The sequence below is a fragment of the Vollenhovia emeryi genome, unplaced genomic scaffold (genome assembly GCF_000949405.1).
Source record: "Vollenhovia emeryi isolate VEMERY1.0 unplaced genomic scaffold, V.emery_V1.0 DF939149.1, whole genome shotgun sequence".
NCBI lineage: Eukaryota > Metazoa > Arthropoda > Insecta > Hymenoptera > Formicidae > Vollenhovia > Vollenhovia emeryi.
In genome coordinates, this window is record NW_011967217.1 from 1249337 (window position 1) to 1270260 (window position 20924).

Genomic DNA, 20924 nt, shown 5'->3' on the forward strand with positions numbered 1-20924 from the left:
TATTTTCTTTCTTCGCTGTTATCACTCTCAGCACTGGCGTACTCTATACTCTGTTGTACTCGCTGGCCATAGTAGCTACCTTTGTCGCTGGCCATATTAGCCGCCGAGCATACATTTAATAATGTGCATTATAATTATTAAAATAATGGGCAAAGCACGATAAATTTATTATAAAAATATAGCCAAGGTTTAGGTTTTAAAATGTGTAATGAGAAAAGCCAAAATTATTTTGTTTTAATTTGAAAATCTTACTTACAATTAGTTGGAAATGCCATATCTCACTTTAACGTGTATATCTTGATGGTTATGGAGAACAATGAAGCACCAAACCACAAATAACAACAAAATAGAGAGATTTTTGTTACCAAACTTCAAGAATAGCTACAATAATTGGTTTTTATACATTATTGATGTTTATCAATGTTTAGAATATTTAATACGGGCGTTGTGGCCATATTACCCGCCTGGCCATAATGCCTGCCTTTACCCTACATAATTTGCCACCTTCGTTCAGGCTCACATTGCCCCTACGAATCTTTTTCCATTTCAACTGTTAACATCAATTTTAATCTTAATATGAAAATAGGAGGCAGAACGCATTCTTTTGAGACGCGCTCGTTTGTCATAAATAAACTTTTGGTTCGCAGCGGATGATTCTCTCGTCGCGCGAGATACTTTTACGTTCGCAATCGGATTTCGCGATTTGCTAGAAATCCCCCGATTCCAGGTATTCTCGGGGCGGGACAATGGGTGCAGGGGGCTCAAATAACCGGCGCAAGTGCTACAGCAGTGTATCCCGTTGCAAAGGCGCAAAAGCGAGTAAAGACGGGGGTGAATAACGGGCGGGTGAATAACGACGTCAGTGTCCCTCCGTGGAATATGACAAACTCGACGAAATCCTCTCTAGAATGTCGTTTGTCGTGCCAGGAGCGATTGGTAACGCGCATAGTTGCCTCGAGATAGTTGGCTCACTTGCCGTGTTAGGTACGGGGGGTGATTCTCGGCCCGTAACAACTTTGCGCTACGCAACTATGTTTCGAGTGGACCGGCTCAGTCAGAAACTTCGCGTAACGTACTTCAATCGAATTTTTAACGAATTGAATTTTACCTACCGGGCGGAAGCCCCAAATCGAGTGGATAACTTTGCGCTTTAGTGTGGCTGCTAACAAATTAGATTGCACCTGCGCAAACTGAGATAAACTGATTAGATCAACGTCTTACAAAGACGTGTCGTGGGAAGAATTTCAACGCGTTCGACACTTTTGCGTCAATTATTTATCACGGCATTGTTTCTTTTTCATTATTATTTCCACGCGCGTGCATTTTGTAATAAAAAAAGCGATCGTTACGCTATCGATAGCCTCATTATTATTCGTAAGCGTGGCTATTAGTCGCAAATGGAATAATTGGAAGAATTTTCCTACGCTTTAAGCACAGTTTAATAAGAGAGATAGGAGAACCGGTCCACTCGGTCCAAGTAACGTCCATTGAACGCGTAAGCAGGAGCAGCTTTTTACCGAGTCGGGTCATTTATATCTTTCTCACGTAGAACTTTGCTACTTGGAGTAAATGCAGGCACCATGAAAAATTCAGCACGAAACTTGATAGAATCGCGGAGTATCCTCGCCGGAAAATTTGCTCCTGCAGTACGATCATCTTTTCAATCACTATTCTACTCGTCCGCATGCTTACCTCTTACGAGAGAACGAATTCGAGCGAGTATCTCGTCTTGGAAGTTTGAAGATGAAATCGTGTTTCTTTTTAAGATTGAAGATCGGAGTGTAATAATAGCTGGAGCCAGAAATGCTACTTTGAGAAAACGGGGCTTTCAAATTTTTAAAAGCACCGATTTTGACGAGGATGCGAGTTGAGGGGGGAAAGATTTTTACATCATTTAGCAAGTACACCAACTTGTTGTTCCACATTTAAATCGCAGAATTAACCCAGTCGCAGAGAAAATTGCCGCCGCAGTACAGAAATGCGTAGTCTATCTTGCACAAAGAAAAGCTTTTATACGCGCTGAAGCAACTCCGCAATCAGTACCAGCGTCTACAGTATGCACAAGAGCATTGGTGCCGCCGCACAATGGACAAATAAATATTAATAGAACGCGCGAGCGCGAGGACTGTAAACATTCTCGTTGTAATTCTACGGGGCCGGGTAATAAAATATCAAAAGTGCACAAAGTGTGTCGCGGCGATATAAAATTCTTGGCTGAAATATTAGCGAAATCTCGCGAAAGTTCTTCTCTCGAAGAGACGAGGACACGACGGTTTTGCTCGCTGAACGAGTTTTACTTGTGCTGGCGGCTAAATTTATAGACAGCATTAAAAATTTACGTCCCAGCGCGGAAACAGTATTTAAATTCGGCGAGTTGTGTGACGATGCACACTACTTTACACGTACTGCTAGCTCACCGTCGAACAAATGTTTACCTTATAACGACGTGTTTAAATTATCAGGATTTATAAGTGAATCTTTTTTTTTCTTTATTAACGTTTCATATTTTGATGGAAGTTTTTTTTGTAAAATTCTGAAAATCAGTGGCCTCTTTTAACTGTTCTATTGTAACCCGGGTAGAGTATTTTTGAAAATTATGATCGAAGCCGATTCAACGAAACGATCAAATTTGCGTCGAAACTTGTGAGCCTCTCGCGAATAAGCCCTTAGTAAATCATTAAAAGTTTTAGAACGTAAATTCAGCCAAAACCAGCGCAAGCTTTTCGAGTGGCAATAATTGGGCACCATTTCTTCTTTTTAATTCTCATCACTTCGATCGAATCATCATCTAACAATCGCGATAGAATGCAATTAGGGAGATGCCTCGGGGTGTATTGTATAAACATCTCTCTATTTGCTCTGTTTCAGAATGAGATTTTTTTTTGGTAACGTCAATGTAATACTTATTTAATTTTTGTGTTTATTCAACGTACGCTATTCAAATCTCTTTCAAAAAGTGACATTAATTAAATTAACTTTAGATTTAAATGATCGTAGTCGGGAAAAGTATTAATATAATAATTCATGTGTATGTTATATTTCGTTTAATTATGCCAAAGTAATTAATATCTTAATGGATATAATTTTGCGCGAAATAATTTTTCTACCGATATTCTATTCGTGCCATTTAATTATCTCATCCTACACCCTTCAATTTAGGTTCACGCGATATTACATACGGTTGCTAACGAACCACATGTAGTAAGTGATATTTATGACGATATCCTGTTTAATGAGCACGATAGCTTCTTGCACGGGTCTTGGTATATACGCAACGTTTTACGCAGCGGAATTGATTTAAACGATTAAATCACTCAACAGGATGAGAGCAATGATGAAACGCTCGTAAATCATTTTTGTTTGCATTCAACGCGAGGGTCACTCCCGAAAATATCTCGGAAATTGTCAGTCAGAGACAATTCAAATTATTTTTCATTGCGTTGAATGCACTGTTCAAACTGATGGACTCAAATATCGAAAATATTGTAGTTTTATCAAGTGTTTTACTAAGCGCTTATTAAGAGAATTTCATTGTCGAGTACTTTTTATTAAGTTTTCTGAAGTGAGTTTTATCAAGTGATGAAGTGGTATTAAGTAATTATTAGCAACGAATATTACTTGTAAGAGAAAAATGTCACTTATAGTCGCCAGTAATGATTAAAAATTAAAAAGTGAGCTTATTTTCAGTTGGGTTGACAATAAGCTCGCTTTTTTAATTACTTGTAAAGTATTACTTCCATCATTATTCATAACAGAGAAGAATATGAAGGCGAGAGTGCAGATGCGAAATCATACGGCAAATCTACATATCTTTACGTTCTTTTCCAGATCTCACCAGCACAATCTTTTTTTTTAATTCTTTTCCCGATAAAATTGATGTCAATCCTTTATTCCGAATAAGCTCTTTCCAAATTTTAATTGTAGTTTGAAGAAATTTAAAGTTTCTGTGTAACTTTCTTGGCTCATAACTTTTGGATAAGATTACAATTTCTTTAATCACACAATTAAATCGTAGTCCATTTATTTCTGGAGAGATTAAAAAAGGAATTATAAAAGTTCAGTACTTGCCGAGACAAAAGTTGGACAAACACGACGAGAGGGCTTTAAACATTTTGATAATTAATTAGTTAATTGGCGCCGCAATCTCACGTCTCTTGCGATGACTTATCGTCTTTCTTTCGAAACTAATTGCAAGTTGTAAGTACAGAATAATACCGGAGAATAAAACTAAAAATTTTCAACAAACATTTTCAGTTGCACATTGTTCATCCGTTGTTAACTAGCGATAAAGTTTAAAATTAAAATTGTTTATGCCCGAAAAGAAACCGGCGCGCAGGACAAGGTGGAAAACGGTATATGAATTCACAACTTAGATTGCAATTATTGGACTACCAACATCGTGCTCGGACCTAAAAGGCGCTCTCGCTTGTTTGATTTAAAATTATTTAGACATTTAACGTCCTGTCTTGGCTCTGCGTCCTTTATGCCTTCGAGTCTGTAAAAAAAATTTAATTTTTTAAGGGCACTCTCCCCTTAAGTCAAATCTACTATCCTAGTCTGTGTATGAAAACCCCTTACATCAAGTTCTTACGAGCGGTTCTGAAGACTGACTCTTTCTTTATTTCTGTTGCAGTGCGTGCAAATGGCGCACGCGTTAAGACGCATCTCTTACGCGACTTGTGAGCCGCAGCACGCCCAATTCAGCTTTCTGGCGCGAGAGCCCAGGGCCCACTTCAGCCTGCAGCACTGTCATTCTTTTATCACCGAGTCTGCAGACCAGGTCAGTGAAGTGTGACTTTCTCTGACATTTCTTCTTTGACGATATGCAAGATGCGACTCTAACGAGGACTGGAGTGTCGCCCGAGCGACACATAAATGAGGTCACGCGTGATCTAGTTTTGTCGAATATAAAGCTTCTATAAAAATAGATCCGATCTTTGGTTATTTAAAACACGGAACGGTAGCGAACGATTGAAACAATTGCGGGTGTCAACTCTCTAAATGTTTCGGGGTGGAATCTCACTCTTGTGGGGTGAGATTTCGAAGAAACAATGAAAATGCCGGTCCGAATAAAGTAAAATTTCAGTTTTTCAAAGAGTGCCATTGTTCTCACTCTTTACTTGGACTGATTCTTCAACTCTGAAAAGAGCACTGTGTTTTATTTTAACTCTTTGAAGCATGGTGGTAACCCACGTTACCACCTCAACTTCTTTACTCTTTGGCCATTTAATTTCACAGTTAACGCATTTAGGTCGGGTTTTTTTGCATTTTTTGGATATCTTAGCAATAAGAGAACATAAAAAGAGAATATTCTAAAGTGTTGTAAAGGCTCCGAAAAAGAAAATATGTAGAAAGGCGAGAGTGCCAGTGTGAGCCACAAAATGCGTGACTGGTTCCTTGCTATTTATTTGATTACTTTTACAGTATTAAATTTATTTTATTTCGCTGACTTAATTTTAGTACTTTTGTATTTATTCGATATCGTTTGACTTAATTCCATTGGGACAAGAAGCTGATTCACTTGGACATAGATTGAATTTTGCGCCTTTTCTGTTGTTCGGTAAGGTTGAGACCCATGACTAATTTTTGACCCTGTCATGTTTACCACACTTTATTATTATTAAGTTCCTCCTGTTCGATATTGCTGTATCGCAGTCGTTTTAACACCATTGTTACGGATTCATCCCTCTGTCGACATGAGTTATTCAGTCCTCTTCATGTCTGGGACCATTTAGAGATTTACTGATATATTAACGTAGATAGAGGAATAATTCTGAAGTCACATAGTGCTCTGACCTCCTAAGATAAGCTCTATTCGGTCTAAACGAGGTAACTGATTATTATTGTTGTGCCAATCTGTATCATAAGTTTTACTGTATTCTCATCTTGTACTTTCGATGATCTCGACTTCACTTTAAAACTAACAGTGAAATTCTTCACTTTTGCCTTAGAGTGAATTAATTCGCTCTATTGGAGTAAATATTCGCTCGAATAGAGTGAGGTGACCAGTGGCGCTATAATCGGAGTGAAAATTTTACTCTGAAAATTTTAGAGGGTAGATGACGAAAAAATGCACGTCAGTCACGTGTGGAACGAACGGGAACGCTCCAAGTATTTTCAAAGTGTTTTACTGGCGTTCGAAATACCTTAAATAATCAGGCTAATATAAATCGTCGAAACTAAGCCGGGACTTTCGTCCGAAATACTGTACGTGACAGGTCGACCCTCGCCGATGGACAACTGCGTGCGTCTCAAGTGGTAACTGGGAACTGTCTCGTCGTTTAAAGCTGATGGACCGCTCCTTTCGCTCTCGACAATTCCGCCGGCATTTAGCGCCAAGCCGCACGTTTAACGGACAAAATTTTAATTGAAATTACACGACCAGAATCTCGTCTTAATTATAACTCGGGGGATCCTTTCTTCTGCGCGAATGAACGCGTTTACCCGACCAATTGCCACTCGTTCTTGCAAGATTGAACGCGTATCAACTGAAATTCGACAACACGATCGATTTCTTTTCGCGCAATCGCGAGCGACATGTTTCGCTTTCGCTTTGCCTTATCGATTACGAAGCTTTATTGTTACCACACGGCATCGCCACCGCATCGCATTTTATCGAAAGTCATAACCGGGCGTGAAGTATCCGAGGGAGGAACGTGCCCCGGTGCCGAGACCAGCGAATACACGAGGAAATATCGTCTCGGACGTCGATACACCCGACGACTACCGAATCCCGAGGATCTAAAAGCCTCTCCCTGTTGTCTGGAAGATAACATCGCCCGAGGCTTCGGGGTCCGTCGACGCTATCAGAAAGGATAGAGCCGTAAGTTGGCGGAGCTTTGGCGAGTTGAGAATAGTAGACTTCGCACTTGGAACTTTGCACTCTGCCACTGCCTTGACATTCAGTCAACCCTAATGGCGCACTCTTCGGATTAAACTTTAAATACCTTCCGCCGAATTAAGAACGTCATCGTTCTTGAGGGCCGCGGATCAAGAGCTTACTCCGATAGCACGGCCGAGAGGATCGCGAGAATAGGCGGAAAATGAAGGGCCTTAGCGACGCCTATTCGATGGTTTCCGCGCTCGTTGAAGCGATTGACATCACATTTTCAGTTTCCAAGCAATTTCCACGCTCTCTGTCAGGTGATTTGTCAACGTATGATCCGGGGGGGGGGGGGGGTAGGATGTGGAAGTTCGAGATGAACTTCTAAAGGAAAAATAAAAGGAACGGGAACATCTCCGCGCGTGACTTCCCTCCGTATTTTCGTCGTCCGACCAACTGGATTCGGCAACTGGCCTGAATGACATTCCTGACTGACATTCCGTCTCGCGAAAATGCCGACAAATTCGGGATTCCACGATTCGTTCCTTCGCACTGACCTTGAGGGGCGCCTTAAAATGTACGTAAAGTAGACACAGGTACCTGTGGCAGGTACGGACATTCCAAAGAAGGTATGCGAACATTCTAGGTGTAGACGCTCGTTGCGGGAAATACCCAGGGGATACGGGATACTCCGGCACGTGTTTCGGGTGGGAAAAAAAAAGAGGTATTTTGCCCTCAAGCGTGTACTTGACATCGGCGGACAGGGCGCGAGCCCCGCAGCCGAAGCCGTGGTCCGCGATCGAGCCGCGCGTCGCGCTGACGGGTCAAAGAACGCGAATCGCAAACTCATGCGCTCCGTGCGGCGCTGGTTCTCTGTCGAGTGGCGTTCTCGGCCGTGGCGGGGTAAAAAGAATAAGAAGCCGCGGGAAAGATCGTAAGAGGAACGGAGTGCGCGACGGAGGCAGAGCGGGAAGGACTGACCGACAGACCGAGAGAGGAACGAAGAGGGCGTGAAAGAGAAACAGGGAGAGGGAAGGAGGGGGAGAGAGAGAGAGAGAGAGCGAGAACGAGGGATAGCAAATGCGAGAGGGAGAACGGGGACACGTGGTATTCAACAGCTGCCGTTGAACGTGTTCAATGCCGCGGTTGAAGCAAGAAAGCGGTCGGTCGGTCGCACCGCTCCGGCTTCTCGCAGATCGCGGTGGGGATGAAACCGTGTGGGCCGGCCGGAGCGAGCGGTGGTGCTCTCGCTTCGTGTTCCTCGTGGACTTCAGTCTCTCTCTCTGCACGTACCGGGAGGTATTGCCATCGACGGGCCGGTTGAGCGGTATTCAGACATTGCGGCTCCGCGAGCTCCTGCGAGGACCGGCCAGCGTGCGTCGGAGAAGACGGGAAAAGTGGCCGCCGGCCGGCCGGACGGACGGACGGTTCACCCGGTGGCTGACGGCGGAGAGGACACGCGTGGACCGGGGCCCGCGTGCCTCTTCGAATGGTCTATAGTCTAACGGATAGCTCGCCGCCTCCGTGAGTCTGCGCTTCCGCGGTGCCGGCTCGACGCGCTGAACGGGTCAAGTAGCGCGAGACTGTAAGGACGGCACGTAAAATACTCTATGGATACGGTGCGTTTGTTTTATCGCTCGTAAGGGTACGATTAAGGGAAACCTTTCCAATGAAAGCGAGGGAAGTGGGACCACGTGTGATTTCGTAGATTGCGCACCGGCGGGGATTAGCAGACGGGAACTTTCGAACGTACCCGCTCCTCTCTTCGGCGTCGCGACTCCGGATTATTCCAAGAACACGGTCGCGGGGGGAATTGCGCTGGGTGCGACCGCGACGCGCGTTGGTAACCGGAGGTCGTCCTGCGGCGGCCGAGTCCACCGGAAAATATAGAAAGGACGTTGCGGCTGCGTGTGCGGTTGACAGACGACAAGTACAAGAAGCGAGAAGCGGCTCGGCACTCGTTAACCGGTTTCCGCGGGTCGGCATGCAGAACGACACGTAGCCGGGGCTACGCGCCATCGTTCGCCATCGAGTGTGGCTCCGCGGCGTCCTCCGCGCCCGTGTGTCGCGCGTATAGGACCGGGGTCCCGCGGGTCCCATGACGTCGCGATCGCCGTCAGCCGCTAACAAGAAGACCCGCACCCTCTCGGGGGAGACACGGGAGATCGGCGGCCGCGGGGGAGGAAGCGTCAACGGCGCTTTACCCTCGACAGCCCACCGCGATGGATGCACCTTCGACACCACCGTATTTCCGTTACCGAACGGATACCGGCGTCTCCGATTGCGTTAACAGTGCGGGGCTCGAGTGGTGCTCATCCGCGCGCTGTTACGAGACGTAGATTGGAACTCGGTGATTCCCCGCACCTGGCATCATCCAAGGGGTATATCCTCGGATGCGGCAAACGCATCCGGCACACCCCCGGTGTCCCGTGCATCGGAGAGTGCGCCGCGCAGTGTCGTGAACGTGCGAGCGGAAATGTGTGGAATATTGAAGCCAGGAGTGCGAGTGACCGGTGTGATTTGTGCGACGGTGCAGCTCCGCCTGGACGCGGCCCAACGAATGCCCAATTGTCGGCCCGTCGTTAAATCCGAATAAACGCCGCGCGGTCGGCGGCTCGGGGAGAAGGTATCCTCTTTCGTGGAAGCTGAGGGTGGCGGAGTTGAAAGGACAACGTGCAAGTACAACGGTCGCCCGTGGCATGAGGAGGCTCGCACGCAGGCGCAATATCCTGGCCGCATTCTTTGCGATTATGGGACGCCTCGGCAGAGGCTCGCAGAGCACGACGAGGCCCATTTTCAGGGTGCACTACCGGAAGCTCGTGGACGAGTACTCGCAGCAGGAACAGTTGAGGTTTATGCCCGCGCTACCTGACTACATGTCGTATTGCTGTTGCCGATGCGGTCACACTCAGAAGCTCAAAGTGAGTTTTCTACCTAATCGCGCGCCTCGACATCCGGTTACTGATTGCGCGTTTCCCCGCCAATTTTCAACAACGAGGCGCTCGCGGGCGACTCGTTCGGCGATTCGAACGGGTAGTTCTCGCTTCTGGCTGCAAGTACCAGTCCGAATTGATTCGATACGCGTAATAAGACGATCTCGATATCGCCCCGGACTCGGCGGCGTAGGCTTTGCCGCTCTCGCAACATTAACGGATCGCGATTAGGTCGCGGTACCGCAACGTGACCCCGCGGAGACTTGGTCGCCGCGGCGGCTAAAAAGGACGGAAAAGAAATGAAACGGTCTCCTCCCCCCCCCCCCCCCCCCCGCGCCCCATTGTTTCACCGGGTTGTAAAACGCGAGATCGTTAACGTTCGGCGAGGTGTCGCGCGTATAGCTCGGCGAACCGCCCGCGCGGTGTCTCGTCGGCGCGGGAACGCACGACGACGTCCCGACGGACACGGAAGAAAATTGAAAACCCAAATGGGAAGCGAGTCGAGTCCTCGCGCGGGGGCCCCCGCTCTCGTAACTCCTGGTCGTTCAGCTCTCCAACGCCCACGCTCGCCGATAGCCGCGGTCGTCGAATTTTGAATCGGTGTACGCGCGTTGTGGCCCGCTTCTTCAAGATTCGAAAGAGATCGGCACTAGGTTTGGTAGTCACATTCCAGGATCTGCTAAAAGAGAGCCATCGAGTCGGTAGATTGCATACTGTAGTCTGAGAGAATGTGAGAGAGAGAGGGGGGGGGAGGGAGGGGGGAGGCAGAGAGGGGGAGAGGAGGGGAGGGAGATGGAGAGAGAGAGAGAGAAAGCCTAAGCCCGGTAATACTACTATCGCGTACCAGAAAGAAAAAGAGCTAACGAGGGAAGGGAGAGTGAAGGGGGATAAGCCGTGGGATCGGACGAACGCATTCCTCGGCTTCATATAGCTGCTTGTAGCGCGAGATGCCTCGCTGCTTCGTTCGCTGGCTCCTTACCGGTGGCGCGTCTGCACGGCATTGATATTTTAGCGACGTTACACGGACCCATCGTTATTCTAGCCGGCGTTATACGTCTCGCGAGTGTTTAGAAACGGGCCCCACGTCGCGCTAGAAAATAATAGAAACGTCCGCGTTAACGACATGACGTGGCTCTCTTTGCATCGTTAATCGGCGTTGTAGCCGCTACGCGGTTGTACACCGGCAGCTGGATCGTCGCCGCATTGTCGCCAAACCGATTCGAGCGAGAAGGAGCCTCGAGGACCCGCGCGCGCGACAGCCGGCCGTCCCTCCGCCGATTCCTCTTGACTTCACAATGGAAAATCATAATTCGTGCCGACCCACCGCGTTCCGCGGACAAAGGCCGAAAGTCCTTCGTAGCGCTGGTTCACAAAGCGCCGTCCGAATTTGACGAGTTTCCAATGATCTCCCAAGCGAGTTCACTATCCGTGAAGCCGCCAGGTGAATCCGCGTAAGGATTCGTCCCGGATTCCCGTCCTCCGGCGCGACCCGCTCGGTCGAGAGGAGATATTTTCAACGGAAAGAGAAAAAAGAGAGAGAGAGGGGGGGGGGAGACGGAGAGGAAACGAGTCATCTATCGTATTGCGCAAACGTTACGGAATTTCTCCCGACATCAATAGAGCATCTCGCACAAAAGGTGGCCCATTACCGTCGAGGCACCTCTCGTACTGGCTCTCGGTACAATATGAACTCTCGAGTTATAGACGGAGGCACAAGTTATACCTGGTAGCTTCTCAATAACACGTTAGTTCCCCCGGCAGAAGGACTTTGTAATGGTCTCGTCACCGATTTTTCGTACCATTCACATCCCCGGGCTGCCTCGTTCTCCGTCCTCGGTTTTTGTCGCAGCGTAGCGCCGCGGAGCAGATGCGTTGCCTCGCGCGTTCCTCCGCGCGACTCGCTTCCCGCTGCGACGGAGCGTTCGCTTTTCTCTCGAAATCTGCCAATCGAGATTGGACAACTGGCGCGATGACTTCGAGAAACGCGACGACACGCCGGGTATAACGAATATCGTCGGGACACTCGTGCATTCCTGGCGTTGCGAACGCGCAATTTCGCCAGCGCCTATTATCGTATAGATGCAAACGGTCGCGGAAAATCTGTAATGGCTCACCGCGAGTGCTCGACATACCGCCGGCCACTCGCGCAATTTACAATTTCAGATTTCTACGGTGATTCCCCCGGCGAGGACGCCGTAAAGTGCCATTTTACAATGACTAGAGGCTCCGCTTCCTGCGCGCTTCCTGCCGGGAATGACATCGCGAGGTACGCGCGACCGTTCAATGCGCGCTCTCGCGAGGTGACTCGAATCGAACGCACCGTCCCCGTCGCGTTCAACGCATATGTCAACTATTTTTATCGTCGACAATGCTGGGCTCCCCTCTACGCACGGTGAATTACTATCACTGTGCTTAACTTCGCTCGATTTCGCAACACCCACTTCCGGTCTCGCCTTTTATTTCACTGCCGGCTGAGAACACAGAGCCCACGGTTATTCATCGCGCAGATTGATGGCCGCGTACTTTCTCTCGTGTAATTAAATAGAATGGATTGTACAATTAGGTTCGTTTGTGTTTCTCAACTTGCTAATGTTATATATATTAACTATTATTAATGCCCTTGTATAATAGGACATTGTCGTTCGTTCCTGAGAAATGTCTAAGGTTGACATCTCTTTATTTTGATGTCTGATATTGATTTTATAAAATTTAGAGTATTGCACATTTTTCTAGCTTTGAAGCTCACACAGTTGAAAAATTTGTGTTAAACAGATATTACATGTCCCAAACGGTCTACACAAATTTTGGTTTTGATTTGACATAATATGGATATGTTAAATGATCACACTAATACTCTGTTAATATTTTAACACAAAATAATTTGAAATAAATTCTGTGTAAATTTAACATATTTTTAATGGCAAAATGATTTTCAAAAATGTCATTTTTACGTTTTACAGATGTAATAAGTCAAATGACGGTTCGAAATTACTCTCACTTATGTCATAAAGAATAAAATCGACTTTTTATTCTGTAAATTTTAACAGATAAATCTTGTTACTAATAATATACAACATATGTATTGTGTAAAATTTAACAAATAAGTACACATTGTGTTGTTTTAACATTTCTTTTCACTTATTTTAATAATTTTACATTTGAGGTCAATTAACACAAGAGCAATACGTTAAATTAACACATGAATGTGTTAGACATCTAACACAAAAATTTTTACCGGCATTTTTTAACACGAAAACACAAATTTACTAATTGTGCAGTTGAAGGGAAAATTTTTTTAAAAAAACAAGCATTTATTATACACGTGCAAGTACTCAGAAACAATTATCAATTACAATTTCAAAAAATTTATTATTCTATAATAATACACTACTTATTGTTAGACTCTGGTATCGCAGAGAAACCATTGAATGAATTCACTCTTCCATCGTGATTCAAACTAAACATTTTTTATTGGCAAAAACCCACTATTTTTTAATAAAACTTCCTTTTTACAAATAAGCATTTACGATATGTAAAAGGTAAATTCCGAATTAATATTCAAAGACATTCCTGATAGGACTCACTGGCTAGGACGTAAAGACAGTATTGTATTGAAAACTTAATCAAAATTGAAGAAAAGTTTAAAATAACACGTATTTCTATCCCATATTTTTCAAAATAACACGAATATCAGAATGTTCCGCGAGTCAAGAACTAAAGGTGGTTTCGAGTTTAAAACCCAGTGAGCCACTAGTGTGTGAAGGTAATATAATAGATAAGAAATACTAGTTTCACAGCAAAATCACTGGCAAAGGATTAAAAAGCGTGATAAATTTAATATAGGAAGAAACAGTTCACTTTTTTTTTTACTTTAATAAACAGCCTGCATACGCGTGGCTCAATAGTGTCTTAAAGCTACAGTATACTTCAGTATTATATGCGGGCGCAGCATTCTCGACAGATAATAAGGGCTGTGATCGACTTACGCAACGGAGAACATTCGGATTACTGTACACTCTATACTGCGTAATGCGGATTAATACACACGCGTAATGACTTAATCGATACGAGCCAAATTCGATCATGACATTAGCATTACGTGTCCGCCGTGTAACCAAGCCTCCGTAATTCCCAGTCGCGAAAAGACACTTCATAAAATATTAACTGCTGTTGAAAGAGCAAACGGTCGGACGTGAAATAATTTCTTTATTTTACATCACAGTTAGTAGAAGAATGATACACGAGACGGCGTCGATGAACTGGCGGTCTGTTTTCATTACTTATTGTTTTATCAGAACTATTGGACGACTCGACGGGTCGGTATCGATCGGTGATAACGCAATTCTAGGAATACGTACACGCCGCTCGGCGTTTACGCTCGTATCACTGAGAATCACTGGCGGTGCCACGCGTTCGATAGGCCGGGAATTCGAGCGGCGAGAAATTTTGGAACGAGGAGAGCATGGGCCCTCCTCGCGCGCCGCGCGCATCGCATGCGTCCTCGAGGGTGCATTTCTGGAGGCACCGAAATAGGTTTAATGACGGGGCTCAAGGGTGCAGTAGCAAACTGTACGGGCCACAAAGTGGGCGTATTGTCCTACTGTGATGCACGATTCACGCATCACTAAGCTCGCCGCTTGTTGCGGTGGGCCCCCATACGATAAGCCACGCCGGCGAATCGCGAGAGTAAAGCCAATCAAGGCCGGTCGCTCATTTAGGTGGCTCGATACGCGGGTTCCACGCTAATAATCCTTTAATAAGAACAAGTTGCACGATGCGTCTAAATGCTCCCCTTGCATTGTTATACCGTTTTCCAAGGGGATAACCGCTAGCTAAAATGTTGCCCCGCCGATTACACGATTTCATTTGATTTCCTACGATTTCATCGGATTAGAAATAATCTCATCTAATTGCAAACAATTTTCTTATATGCACGCTTAAAAATATGTAACGTTGTTGGACCTCAAAGAGCTGCTAGATTTCCACAAAATATGTTTAAATTTTCACTCGAGTCATAGCATCACTGACCATTTCACTCTATTCGAGCGAATTATTTTATTCTAAGGCAAAAGTGGAGAATTTCACTGTTAGTTTTAAAGTCAAGTCGTTAGCGCTCCAAAATTCACTTCAAGTTAAAGTATTCCACCACTAGATGGCCGCTGAACTCGTAAGTAAGATAAGGGACCCTGTCATGGGCCGGGACGGTTCTTCCGCGACAGTCAACAGAATAGGCGAAACTGTCACATAAATTATAGGTTTTCAGTGCTGGCTGCGAATATTAGAATACACAACCTCTACATGCGATGATCATAATGAACAAACCAAGGGATTGACCACTAGCTAAAATGTTATCCCACCGATTACACGATTTCATTTAATTTCATACGATCTCATCTGATTACAAATAATCTCATCTAATTGCAAATAATTGTCTTATATGCACGCTTAAAAATATGTAACGTTGTTGAACCTCAAAGAGCTGTTAGATTTCCTCAAAATATTATATACTTTTCTTCTGCCGTAAAGTTGCTTCTTTCGACAGTGTTAAACTTTCAATATAATATTTCCAGTGCAAATAAGTACGTTTTCTTTTAGGTTATATTTGAGTTCAGTTACTTTTGCTTATTATAATAATTATTGCTTATCCATTTTTAGCATTTTATTATTAAAAATTTGAAGTCAAAATTCAAACACGTACTCGGGACGATTGTAACATCTTTGTCTGGGGTCGAATGTAACGTTGCAACTGACTGATATATTATAGTTTATTTTCTTTTATCTTACATCATAATTAAACTATAATTATTTGCTCGTACCAAAGTTAAAAAGACCGATAGGGGGTACAAAAGATGTATCAGTCTACGAACAAGCAAACGAAGATTTTATTTTGCTTTTTTTGTATGAGAATGTGAATATTTTAGTTTGTTTCTTATTTTACAATTGAGTTTCATTGATATTCGGGTACAAAGAGCAAATATAAAGTATTCTAAAAATTTTATATCACTGCGACTGAAGCTTTCAAATTAGCCGGGATTTAATGAACTCCAGCTATTTACCTACAACTTAGTATTTTTTACAACTCGGTCCAGGTATCTCTGATAATTTCAAAAGAGTAAGATGTCCAAGCAAGATACGGATGCACACTAGGAAAGAGCTGCAAGTAATGAATGCGCGTAAAGACGGTTGTTTTTTTCGCGTAAAAAATTTTACGCAGATTTTCAGGAAAATCTGCGTAAAAATTTTTCAGAAAAATTAAATTAATATTACGAATACAAGGAAACGCGCGTTAAATTATATAAATGCAATCGGAATTAATATTAATTTCGGGTCGCCTGCCATTTGCCGTGAAAGCAACCGGCCGTGTCACGAAGACAGCCGCAATGTTAGCAATATTTTGGCATCCCGTCTGTTGGATGTGAAACAGCTGGACCGAGCAGCAGGCTCCGGTCGTGGTGTTAATTGCTGATCAAAGGATCAGATTATGCAACGGTCGCGCTTCATCTGCGTTCCCTGACCGATGCACATCTCTCTAGCTATTTTCGATCCAATCTTCGACCGATTTCACGTCACGTCGAACAAAGTGCTCGACCCACGGTCAAACGATATTTCGGCATTATGCACCAACTAGGTTGCACAGCCTCCCCTGTGGATTTGCGGCCTGCTCGTCGAGTCCAGAAGGCACAGAGCCATTACGAAAATTATCGTTGCCAATTATCTGCTTTCCAGAGAGGTCCAGGCTCGAACTCTGGCTGGGACGATTCTTCCCGCAACAATTCCTGGTTTATGAGTTGCCCGCTAACGTCGGGAATATTAAATTCATTATTGGTCGAAAAATGTGACGTTACATTTCCAGTTTTGACCCGCTAAAAAAAGCTGCAGCTTTCGAATACAGACGCTTATCGACATTCGATATTATCGATTATCCGATGTTTTTTTTCAATCTCGAAATGAACATATTGAATAAAAAAACCACGAATGAAATACCCAAGGGGGAAACCGCTGACCAAAGTCTCGTACACCAATGCCCACTAATGCCCAGTGGGCATTACTTTATCTTATTATCTTATTTTTTATCTTATTTTATCTTTATAATGTCCCAGCAAGACCTAATGTCCAAACTAATGCCCCAAAAATGCCTAGTAATGTCTAGTAATGCCCAGAAATATCGCAAATCTGTACACCACAATGCCTTCAGCGGTTTCCCCCTCGGAAATACCGAATGAATGCTTTCGAACGACTTAAATAGAAGTGAATGTTTTCGAAAACCGATCGGTAAGTTTAATTGTACAGAGAAACCTGCATATTTGTACATACATAAGGAAATCGTGATGCGGTTAGAGATGTGTTTATGTGATTGGCCGTGTTTGACGTTCCTGTTTATCGTTGCGACCTATAAACCTGCCACTCATCTACACTAAAAAAAGAACCTCGCGGCATTGGTACTTCGAAAACGAATAGACCTATTGGCTGATCGGCTACAACTTTCTACTCGATGTGCATATCAAGTTATCTTTCCTATACCTGTCGTAATAAAAACGACAAAGGAACCATAAAACGAAGATTTTTTTATAGTGTTTATAAAAAATGTCGCGTATTCGATATTTTATATGACACATTGGCTATTTATTCGACGTTAGCCACGACACTTTCTACGTTGACGAATATATTCGTATTCGATAAAGGCGAACTGTATAAAATTATTATTGTAAGATTCCTCCCGGTCAGTATTTATTTGTTCTACTGTCTAAAGTTCTTGGGGCGGAAATACTGCCGTTGAGCGAACTCTATTGGAGTAAACGTTTACTCCAATAGAGCGAATATTTCGCTTGATGGCAGTATGTTCGCTCCAAAACTTGTGGAGAGTTTAACTACACAGATATCTGTTGCTATTTTTTTTCTTATAACTAATGCTTTCCGTTTTCCCTCGCAATCCGCTGTTCGGATGATAATTTCCTTGAACGGAAACCAACTACTCTTGACATTCGTGAAACGCAATCAAGGGAAGATAAGTGGGTACGTTCGCTGCCTCTTCACTCATGCGAACGTGAACTCGTTACCTTGACGAAAACGAGAGGGACGTCCCTCTCCGAGGCCCATTCTAATTCAATTTCCGGAATAGATCCCGGGCATCGTTGAGCGACCGTCGCGAACGTCGTAACAATTATTTCGTCGACGCATCCGACGCACGGGGCCCGGTCGTGTCGATATAACGGCGCATAACGGTGCAACTCGAATATTTGACATTCGAAACTACCGTGCCTGTCAAGAGCAGAGGCCCGTGGCACCGAAGGCGGAACTTGTTCATGCTTGTTTTAACCCGATTCGTCGATCGCACTCGCTTGACAGTCCTCGAGCACGTGATCTCGTTTCTCTCTCTCTCTCTCCTCGCAAACGGCGAATGAAAATGACAGGAGACCCAGTTTAGGCCTCTGTTAACTTTAACCGAATGTTTGTGGAAGCGACACGGCGCAGCGGGGAACGTCACAGATCCGTGGGATTCGACGTCGTCTTCAGCCGGCGCAGCGTATCGCGACGATAAGCAGCGTCCGCGCGGGCAAATCGAAAGATCCGCGAGCGAATGAATGAGAGAGGCCTAATTGCTGTGACGTTTCGCTATTACGTCAGACGTTAAAGGGAGAAAGAGAGTCGTGGCGGGGACGCGAGCGGTGAAAGCGCGGCGGAGCCGTCGCCATCGACGACGATGGCGCTGGTCGCGAGGCGACGGCACCAAGATGGTCGTGGTCGGCGCATAATGACGCGCGGCGAGAACGTTCCGTAGTGCTCGGTACCTCACGACTCTGACTCGCCGGCGAATTTACACCCGGACCGCTAGCCGGGGCCATCGAGCGTCGCGACGCTCTCGAGGTGAACCAGAAGCCGCGGCGCGGCGGAGCGGAGGGAAATTCAGAGGTGCGCTCGGGAGGGCCGGTGGTTCCCCACCCGGGCGCCATTATTGCGAGTACCGGCTCGTGTACCGCGGGTTGGTGTTGGTAGACCGGGCGTATGCGGGACGGGAAATCTAGAGGAGCTGGAGATATGGCCGTGACCGCGCGGAATGCTTGGAATGTAGCCCGTCACGCTGCACCGGCGCAAAGCCACGGCGCGATCCATCGCCCTTTCGGTCCCCTTCCCATTCGATTCCGGTGTCCCTCGTCTTTTTGCCGTGGCAAAACCGGCGCAAACAGCGAATCAGGCTGCACTCGGGCGAGCTAAAATAGCTCCTCCGCGAAGTCGTATCTCTTTTTCTCGTCCTCTTCCTTTTTGCCAATCTGCGTAACATTTTATCGCGCGACGTTTGACCCACGGGAGTCGGTCTCGCTCTCTCTCTCTCTCTCTTTTTCTTTTTCTTTTTTTTTTTGGCACGCGTCGATACTTCATCTCGAGGGTTTCCGCCGGCCAGCGGAGGAAAGCGCGGAGAGGATGTGTCGCGATTTACGTTGCGGTTTGCCGCGGTAGCAGCGGCACGATCGCCGCCTATCGATCAAACGGGCCTGAATCCAAACGCGGTGAAGAGGGTCAGTGCCTGCTCGAGTCAACGTCCAGGATAGGGTACAGCGGAGAGGAAGAAAGAGGAGAGTCGCGCCGGTGATGATTTCATCGCGCTCAAATTCCACCTCGGGGCGGGAATCTCAGGGCCGTATTTTCGATTCTCGGCCAAGGGGGGAGGGGAGGGGGCGGAGAAGGAAGGGTCGAAGTCGAGGGGGATCCCAGCGTCCCGCCCACGGCGGGACGATAAATTCTCCCCTATGACACGAGCCTTTGCTCCGTCGTGAGCGAGCGAGCGAGGTTCCATTGCCGGGACCGCTTTCCTTCGCGTTTCCGTGAAACGTGGCGTTGATGGCGGAGACGTGTTCTTTCCCGCGATAAATTAGTCCCCAGATTTTCTCACGTTGCGAGGTACGCGGGCCGCTATTCCATTGGATGGTATCTGCCGTTTTGCATCTTGCACGCTCGGCGCACACGCACGCGCACACCGTAAAAATAACGAGACTAATGAAAGAGGAGCCTAAGTAGTGCGGCTGTACGCGCATGCGTTTCACCGCCGTTCAAATTTCAGATGCAACGACTGCGCGCGAGTAATCTGTTCGCGCCATTACTGTAGCGGATATGCAAATGCGTAAAGGTGTGCGAATCACGGACTCTTGATGTCGGGTCGAGGCGAATCGAATTACGTTGAATTGCAAATCGTGGAAATATAACTTTTGTTGTACAGAGGAAAGTCCCCTATTGTGAGATAGGGGTCTTAATATGGGACAGCGGGGTGTCTGTTAAATTAATAGGCCCCATGATCGCTTGATTCCACCATGAGCTGATTGCCCTTGGCGCGAAATCCGTTCGGTGGACAATTCATTGTTAAATTGCAGGGTTGGGAAGTAACTCGTTACTTGTAACGTAGTCACAGTTACTTTTCTTTGGTAACTCTCGCTTGACTTCGCTACTTTCTCTCCGTCTGTAACTGTAACTTAACTCGGTTACATTTTTTCGATAACTAGTAGCTAATTTAATATTGTAGTTACGTTAATAGTAACTTTATATATATTTTTTTTTAAACCTCCACAGATTGGGTCTTGCATTTGCGCATAAACGCCTTTATCGACGCTTTTTGCAATTCGAATGCGGATTTGATATTTTTATTTTCGTTGCAAGAAAGTAACTGCAATGTAACGATTCGTTACTTTTCAGAATTGGTAACTTGTAACTAGATACTTTTATAAAGTAACTTTCCCAATCCTGTTAAATTATGCAATCGCTGCGAAAAATCATTTGTGACTGAATTTGGATGTTGAAACCTACTCTGTTTCATATTAGAAACCTCTCGCATAACAGAGGACTCTTTCCTTTACATATAAATTGCATTTTAACACGTGAACGATAAAAGAATATCTTCACCCCGACTGGATTCGTATTCACATAATTCGCGCATCCCTACAAAGATATACAATTTGCTCTGCTCCGCAACAATGGGGGAAAGATTCAATTAATTAATAGTGTTGTCGATTAATAGAACTGCTCTTGTGTAAAGTTAATCGTTGCTTTATTCTCGTACTCGTTTTCAACTCGTCTGTAACTCGAGAGCGACTGCGACTTCACCCGCGACCGTTCGTCAGCTCGCACGTTATGCCCGTATCAAACTGGCGACTCGCGCCTCGCGACTGCCATTGCGATTG

General features: G+C 45.5%; 1 protein-coding gene across 7 annotated transcripts in view; it reads left to right on the forward strand.

Annotated features, from left to right (window-relative positions):
* The window catches only part of LOC105565763 (tensin-1-like), a 137491-nt gene that overhangs the window by 105652 nt on the left and 10915 nt on the right, over nt 1-20924 (forward strand). For 6 of the 7 annotated variants that reach the window (XM_012019215.1, XM_012019214.1, XM_012019219.1 and 3 more), the window contains one exon: nt 4634-4780. In XM_012019215.1, coding sequence (XP_011874605.1) covers nt 4634-4780 — 147 coding nt within the window. Of the gene's footprint in view, nt 1-4633; nt 4781-9561; nt 9745-20924 lie in introns of those variants that run through there. The other variant, XM_012019217.1, reaches the window with a different exon arrangement.